Source organism: Lontra canadensis, unplaced genomic scaffold (assembly GCF_010015895.1).
Source record: "Lontra canadensis isolate GAN:19392208 unplaced genomic scaffold, GSC_riverotter_1.0 scaffold7, whole genome shotgun sequence".
NCBI classification, from domain to species: domain Eukaryota; kingdom Metazoa; phylum Chordata; class Mammalia; order Carnivora; family Mustelidae; genus Lontra; species Lontra canadensis.
Window position 1 is genome coordinate 31,407,757 of NW_022631001.1, and position 8,399 is coordinate 31,416,155.

At 44.9% G+C, this 8,399-nt stretch overlaps 1 protein-coding gene across 1 annotated transcript; it reads left to right on the forward strand.

Moving 5' to 3' along the window:
• The first annotated feature begins 663 nt into the window (after window positions 1-663).
• Window positions 664-7,769, forward strand: EIF3F (eukaryotic translation initiation factor 3 subunit F). The gene is made up of 8 exons (XM_032853387.1): window positions 664-1,084; window positions 3,721-3,791; window positions 4,029-4,108; window positions 4,535-4,672; window positions 5,971-6,062; window positions 6,539-6,675; window positions 6,807-6,920; window positions 7,543-7,769. Exons 1-8 carry the CDS (start codon window positions 679-681, stop codon window positions 7,618-7,620), a joined length of 1,116 nt encoding a protein of 371 aa, XP_032709278.1. The 5' UTR covers window positions 664-678; the 3' UTR covers window positions 7,621-7,769.
• Window positions 7,770-8,399: the final 630 nt, after the last annotated feature.

Genomic DNA, 8,399 nt, shown 5'->3' on the forward strand with positions numbered 1-8,399 from the left:
CCCCTCCTTAAATCCACTCAAATCTCACGTTCTCATTGTTACCTATCCTAACTCCTGAGTCCCCCTTATTCCGCGCTAATTTTTCCTTTTTCATAGCCCTCATCATCTTCTAATATACTATATAATAATATGTTTGTCTCTCTGCACTAGATCGTCAATTCTTCCAGGGCAACGATCCTCGTTTTGTTCAACGGTGTATATTCCAAGCGCCTAAAACAGCGTCTGGTAGATATTCAAACTGGTGAATGAGTAAGTCACCGCACTGACATCTCATGATGCTATCTAAAACGCACTTTAAAATAAATAAACAAACAAACAAATAAATAAATAGACGCACTTTAACATTCCCCGTTCCTTTGAAGTCAGAAAACAGGTATTGCGACCCATTCTCCGCCCTCTGGGTCCATCTGGCGGCAGCTGAGCAGACGAACATGTTCCTCTTCTGACCGCGCCTTCCCAAGTTTGTTCGGAACTACTTAGCTCCATTCCCACTGAATGCTCATCGGACAGAAATCAAAGAGCACAAACTCACAGCAGGAAATTGTGGCGCCAGGAGAAGCATCATCCGTAACCAGTACGCGCAAAGATCTAGCTCACGTGGTGCATATTCAGCCTATCGTGCTCCTAATACTCTTCAACTCCCTCCCTTCCGCTCCTGCCTCCTTCTCGCTCGACAAGATGGCCACACCGGCTGCACCGGCGAGTGCTCCCGCCGCCACTCCAGCTCCAGCCCCCGCCCCGACCGCGGCCGCGGCCCCAGCTTCGGTCCCAGCCCCGGCCCCAACCCCAGCCTCAGCGCCAGGGCCCGCTCCGGCTCCAGCACCGGTCCCAGCTCCAGCGCCGGCTCCAGCCTCATCCTCAGACTCAGTAACTGCAGCGGCCACGACTGCGGCTCCGGGCCAGACCCCGGCCTCAACGCCAGCCCCAGCGCAGACTCCCGCGCAGTCGCTGCCGGGGCCTGCCCTCCCAGGCCCCTTCCCCGGCGGCCGTGTGGTCCGGCTGCATCCTGTCATTTTGGCCTCCATCGTGGATAGCTACGAGCGACGCAACGAGGGCGCTGCCCGAGTTATCGGGACCCTGCTGGGTAAGTGGTCACACCGAACTGACATTTTCTTCCGCCTCCCATCTCCCTTTTATCTCGTTCACTGCTCGTCCCATCCGCATTGACCTCTTACCTATTTCTACATCCCACCTTCAGGCCGCGATTTATTCCTTAAGGAATTTTTACTTTCCTGCCAGACTGCTGTCATTTTGGTCGACATAAAATACGTAAGCAGTACGGAGTTACTGAATAAATACCATGTGCCGAATGATTTACATTTTATTTTTAATCTTACCAGTATTATTTCAGGTCAAGCGTGATTAGTCCCAAACTGCCAAAAATGAGTTCGGATGCTAAGAGGTCAAAAACGTTTGACTCCCTAAACCCAGTGACCTCGCCCACCCCACCCCCACACACTTTTACGGACTAAATGTCTTTTATATTCCAGGTGTTTACAAAGACGTTTTTAACCACCTGGCAAAGGAGTAATGACATCTTTAAAAAGACATTCCTTTGAACAATTAAACCAGTTTGGCAGAAACTCATTTAGGGTTTCAATAATATTTTGCTTTCCTAAACATTTAATCCTGGTCTTCTGTTCTGTTGTCTCCGTGAAAATGTTAATTTGTGAAACTGAGAAGCAGTAAAGAAGGATTACTGATAACGTGCCCCTTTCTCTGGGGACTGTTGATCCCATCAAAGTCATTTTCACCCCATCTTTGTCACTCATTTTAGATACCTTTGTGAGTCCACTCTAGCCTTATTCCTCATTTTTCTTATTCTTAAATATGTAATTGTCTTTCCACCATAGAAGACAAGTGGTGTGTTGCAAAGAGGACAAGATTTGTAAGTAGGTTTCACCAGATATTAACCATGTGCCTTGGGACAAATTACCTAAAGTCTAGGTCTTTCAGGGGCTACTTAGACTTAGTCTTTGCAAGAACTAAATTATTATCATAAACATCTAACTGCTGGCACACATGAGGTACAAAATGGCTGTTGGTTGCAGTCTACCACATCAGGGCTGTATACACCCCCCCCCAGCATGCGCGCATGCACACATACACACGTGCACTCACTCTCTCCCACTCTCTGTCTTTGAAGGTTTGGCAATTTACAGAAACTTCAATTGATCCGTTATCTTCCAAACATTGTCAAGATTTTCCTCAAACCAAGTCTTTGTATTCTGTTTGCCCCAAGTGGCTTCCCTGCTCTCCGTCATTTAAGTTCCACTCATTTTCCAGGATCCCAGGAAAAGTGTTAAGTGTCAGTTCTTCATCTTACACTACTACCCTCACCTCCATTCTTAACCTCCCAAAGTGTAATAGCATTCTGTAACTGTGTCCTGCTTTGAGCTTCTGTTGTAAATGATTTTTGCAACACTAACTTTGCACTTGACAAATACTAATTTACTCTTTTAGCTGCACTACCAAATGTTCCAAACTCACTGGAGGTGTTTAACTAAAGAAACAGTTCTTCACCTGGGGAGACCACTAAGTGCCCCAGATACTGTAGTGACCCTTGTTAGACCAACTGTAATCTAGATCTTTAGATCCTTCCTCTAGACTGGGATCATGGTCCAGTGCTAGGGGTTATAAAGACGGTACTTACCGAAGAATGAAACATAGACTACTCACTGGGAGCTTAAAATTTTCTCGTGAAACATACTTAATTTGGTTAAATGAAGTCACTGGAACCACTTAAGTACCATAAAACTGTTAGGTATTTAGAATTTAGAGTTGGATAAAACTTCTCTAACCTTGAATTCAAGATGAAGGTTAGTGGCATAGAACTATAGAAGAATTAAAACTGCTTCAGAAGCTTGAAATGGTCAAGTTTATTGAATGCTGATGAAAAGTCAAATAAAATAGAACATATATATCCATTGGGTTTGGAGACTGTTTCAGCTACAGGAACAGAAACCATCACGAAGTGGAATAAAACAGACAGATAGCTGCAGCCCCTGGCCAGACCCCAGCCTCAACACCAGGAAGCATTGTGGTCTGTGGCAGAGGGGGAAGTCCTTGAAGCCTTGTGTGGATGGTGCCAGTAAGTTAGAGAAAGATGGAGAACCGAAGGGACTAGCAATCTTAGGTCAAGAAACAAACGTAGTAGGAGTTAAGAGTATCAGAACTAGAATGGGAGCTTGTGGTAAAAGACTGATACTAATGTTTAAGATTCACAGGTAGAAGGTTTCTGGATGATGATGGGGTTAAGGTTATGACCATGGGACTAGATGGCTGAAGGGAGGTACAGGTGAAACTCCCTAAAATTGTACTCTGAGGCTAGGCTTCTGTATGGGTGGCCTTTGTAGACATTGTCAGAATTTTCCAGGTAATTTGCAGATTGAATTATAAGAGAAAATCCAGTGGCTGAAAAGTGAAGATCACAGAGTCACAGTCTGGCACAGCATGGTAGCAGGAAAGAACAGATAGCAGAAGAGCTTGTGAAGGAAGAAGAATAGACCCGTTCATTGGTGGTTAAAGGAAAAAGACCACTCAGAGCTTCAGTTCTCTGGAGAATCCTGGTTCCATTGATGCACATGCCTGAACTTGGAGCTTATGAGTTCAATTTTTCATTCATTGATTTTGAGGAAGCCTCTGAAAGCATTTGGAAAGTGGTCAGAAGCTGTTGAGAGCTCTAGGGTTTTATAAAACATGGACAATTCTCTCTCACAGGAACCGTTGACAAGCATTCAGTGGAGGTGACTAACTGCTTTTCAGTGCCGCACAACGAGTCAGAAGATGAGGTGAGTGGGAGCTTGAGCTGCCATTGTGTGATCTGTAGTTGTTTGTTCGCTAGGCTCTCCTTAAGCACAGTATGTTGAGCTCGTCACTGGAAGTCCAGCAGTTCAAAGAGCTGTTTTTTATGTTTACATACTTGCTGGGGCTCTTTTGTCTGCTGGGGGGTGGCCCCTTGTCCTTTTCTTCCACTTTTTTCTATGAACTTCTAGCTTCTTAGCTTCCTTTTCTGCCTGCCTTCTTAGGTGGCTGTTGACATGGAATTTGCTAAGAACATGTATGAATTACACAAGAAAGTCTCTCCAAATGAGCTTATCCTGGGCTGGTAAGTTGAAGTGGGGGGAATGGAAAGTTTTGGTGATTGCCATGGTTTTTTTGCCACCAGACTAAGCATTATACTCTTTTGGAGACAGAATGTTGGAAGTGTATTACCTCGAGGATCTACGAATTTAGTGTGTTTTGCTGGCAGTTCTGATCTCATGAGGCCAGGAATATTTACTTTGAAATGTAGCTTTTACTGAGCAAGTATTTTTGCCTTGTTGGTGACTTAAAATGTTGCAAGAGCTCTGAGAGTCAGCTTTTGATCTGATTTGATCTAGTTTCCAGTTTATCTATTATTTTTACATTTGGGGTGTCACTGGGGGTAACATTACCATAGACGTGTCAGGTAGCTAGAGACACCAATGTCACCATCATGTTTGGTCTTAATGTCACATGTAGACATGAATCCACACTGTGTTCCATTTTCCAGGTATGCTACAGGCCATGACATCACAGAGCACTCTGTACTGATCCATGAGTACTACAGCCGGGAAGCCCCCAACCCCATTCACCTCACTGTGGACACGAGCCTCCAGAATGGCCGCATGAGCATCAAGGCCTATGTCAGGTGACCAGTGTTTTGGAACACAAGGGTATAAAAGGCTTATCTATCTAGTTCATACCATGCCTGGATGACACCCACTTCCACCCAAAGCAGGTTTAATCTTTCAGTGTATAGCTCATTGCCTCCTAAGGAAGCCCATTTCTCACTCTCAGCAGTTATCATTAGAACGGCTTTACTCTGCAACAAAATCTGTCCCTGAAATATCCACTCACTGACACCAGTTGTGGTATCCATTTTCTTAACCAATTTCAAATGACAGCGCTTTAGGTAGTTACACACACTGTCATGTTTTTCATGTCATCTTTTCTATAAACGAACTCTTCGCGATTCCTATAGCTGATCCTCACGTGGCATTTTGGTCACGATCCTTCACCACGTTCTGTTTCTCTGAGTCCACCTTTAGTTTGCCATTAGCCTGAGAACTGAACACAGGACTTGGAGCGGTGCGGGTTAAAAGATGACTGAGCTTTTTTGAATACATCTGTTACCAGGGTTGAGTACAGTTTTTATGACAATAACATTATAGTTTTGACACACTGAGCTTACAGGTGGTTAAAATGCCCATTGATGGCGAAGATTGGGAAAGGCCCCCTTGGCATGCCAAAGAAGGGGCTGCTGGAGGAGTTGGAAGGATTATCTTTTCAGGTTAGAGTGAAGGCAGTTGTTAGTGCCTCTCTTACAAGTTTGGCTTTGTGCTGTGTGTGTATCGTGATGTAACCAGTTAGCCACGAAGCGGAGAGACAATGATAGTGGATGCCAAGTGCTTATGGGCGAGTTGGTGTACCACTAAGCTTTAGTCATTGCCTGATTTCATAGCCTTTTCAGATATTTCAGACTCTTCATGGTCCAGTTGAAAATAATGTTGTTGACGTAGTGGAAGCAGTCACCTTTAGTGAGATGACTTACAGCACCCAATCTAGTCTTGGTGGGCTGGAGTTAATTGGCTTTTTTCATGCTGATGAAGGGCTCAATCTCATATTTCTGTGGATATCTGGGCAGCCAGCTCCACAGGGAAATCCAATGTCTTGTTTCATCACTGAGGTGTACAGTGAGTGAAGCAGTCCTCTGAAGGGACAGGTCACGTCTAAACGCTGAGTGCCCTCTTCCAGGCCAAGGTTTGTATATGGAATGGGCTAGAGGGAAAAAAGTGACTTGCTCCCATGAGATCTCAGGTTTAGATGGTTCTAGCCTTCTTATCTCAGAACTGGGGAACCCATACTCTTGGTATAACTGCTTTCCCAGCCTAGAGTAGAAAGCTCTCTCCCAAGTCCATTTGTTTACCTTGACTTCTCTCTCCCCAGCACTTTAATGGGTGTCCCTGGGAGAACCATGGGGGTGATGTTCACACCTCTCACAGTGAAATATGCATATTATGACACTGAACGTATTGGAGGTGAGTAACCTTCTGATACCTTCTTTTGAGGTCTGGCATTTTTCAGGGGAGGGGTTTGCCGCTCTCTAACAAGTGGAGGGCTTTGGGTTGAAGAGGAACCATTGATCTGAGATTTGTGATTAAAGTCACAGTCATATTTCTGTATAAATGGGCTTCCAGGAATTATTTATGGAATTATTAGAGGTGGAAAATGATCAGTACCAGAGGCTATGTGACCATTCATACAAGAGCATTACATGACATGCTCTTACATGACATTCATGTGAGAGCAAACCCAGTGATTAGCATACTGCATACAGAAGTTGAGCTCTAACCATAGGAAGAAAAGTTAATAAGGGCAGAGCAGGGGAGTTTAGAGAAGTTGGCTGTGTCCAGTAGGAGGTGGGAGAGTTCACAGAATGATTAGAGATCATCTCTTTCTTGGTGGAATGACTGAAATCTCTGTGCCTCTTCTATTCCCCATCCCACTCCCACAGTTGACCTGATCATGAAGACCTGCTTTAGCCCCAACCGGGTGATTGGACTCTCAAGCGACTTGCAGCAAGTGGGAGGGGCATCAGCTCGCATCCAGGATGCCCTGAGCACAGTGTTGCAGTATGCAGAGGATGTGCTGGTGAGGAAGGGGAAGGAAAGAAAGGAGGGCATAGATCTCCACTCCAAGGTCACTGAGAGGTGTGCTGACAAATGGCAGTCCTTGGTGGTGAGAATTAAATGTGCCTCATTGAATCTTTCTCTGGTGCTCAGTCTGGAAAGGTGTCAGCTGACAATACCGTGGGCCGCTTCTTGATGAGTCTGGTTAACCAAGTACCCAAGATAGTTCCTGATGACTTTGAGACCATGCTCAACAGCAACATCAATGTGAGTGCTATCCCTAGGCTTCTGGGAGCTTGTGTCTTCCCCCACCTCAGCTCATGCATGGATGTGAAGGGAATTGGGGGAGATGACCTGGAGGGGAACAGAGGAGGAGGGGCTTTGCCTTTGGTCCCTTGCAGTCCAGGTTGGGAGAAAGGAAGAGATAGTATAATGTGCTTGGAGATTGCCCCACCTTCTCTTCCTTGATTGCATTATCTCAGGAACTGCTGATACTACTGTGACTTGTTACCTAGATTCATGGTTGAAAAAAATGCTAAATCCAGAGGTTAATGAAAATGCAATTTCTCATTTTCCCCTTCTTAGTTCACAGATACTCCTCCCTCCATATTCTACCCATAGATCTTGATTAAAGCACCCCAAGTTTATTAGTGTATCAGTAGATATGAAAAGTATTCTCAAATGTTTCCTTCTTATCTTTCAAGATAAGATATCTTATCTTTCAAGAAAGATATCTTCTTATCTTTCAACTCTTGCCCAGTCTCTTCCTGAGCTGTCATTATCCAGGACTGTCCTCATAGCCAGTGTCCACCATGGAGCTGGCCAGTGCCAGACTTTCTTCTCCCTTTCCACCCAACCCCTCACTCATTGTGACTTCTTCCTCTTCCAGGACCTGCTGATGGTGACCTACCTGGCCAATCTCACGCAGTCACAGATTGCCCTCAATGAGAAACTTGTAAACCTGTGAATGGGCCCCACGCAGCACTCCTGCCAGTCTGGGCCACCCTAGGACTCAGAGTGGAATGAAGTAGAATGGTTTTCTTGTGGTTTGAGTCACACCAAGTCAGTCAAGTGCTTGTGACTCTAAATAAATGTAGCCTACCTTTTGTAAATGAATCCATCTTACATGAGTTTACTGCTGGGGGGGCAGGGGGGACTGTCCTAGAGCTCACGCAGAAACCAGGAAGTGAATACTCTGGGTAGAAGTTGGTTGTGTGTTTATGACTCTCCATCAGTGGTTGCACCCATAGCCCAAGCTCAAGTCACTTTATCTTCATCTGACTTCAGACCAGATAGCCTTCTTTGCACACTGGTTTTATAAAGGTACTTTATTCCCACTCTTTCGCCTATGATTAGAGCAAACTGGCCTCCAGAAAATAGCTTTTTATCATTTCTCTTCCATAGCATTTTAAGCGAATAACAGTACGAAGTGTTGCCCTGTGCACAGTTAGGAGTACCTAGAGCATGTGCTAGTGAGTGAGTGGAAAGGAAAGAAGGGAGTGGGTACAAATCTTAGTCCTGGGATCCGTGAGTCTATGCTGGTGGAAAGACAGTCTTCTGAGGATTAACTGCACTTTACCAAATTTTTCTTTTGGCTTTCAGTCTGGAAAGGTATTCACTGACAGTACTCTGAACCATTTCTCGATGGGTCATGTGGTTTCCACAGGAAGTAAAAATGAGAATTTATGGAGGGAAAATAATTAAGAGAATTGGATACTTAATCTGAACTGAAAGAGCAGTGAGTGT

Excerpts from the sequence above, each read along its gene's own strand:
- EIF3F (XM_032853387.1), top strand. The coding sequence starts at position 679 with ATGGCCACACCGGCTGCACCGGCGAGTGCTCCCGCCGCCACTCCAGCT. Across the intron at positions 3,792-4,028 it reads ACAACGAGTCAGAAGATGAG|GTGGCTGTTGACATGGAATT; the intron begins GTGAGTGGGAGC and ends CTGCCTTCTTAG. Across the intron at positions 4,673-5,970 it reads AGCATCAAGGCCTATGTCAG|CACTTTAATGGGTGTCCCTG; the intron begins GTGACCAGTGTT and ends CTCTCTCCCCAG.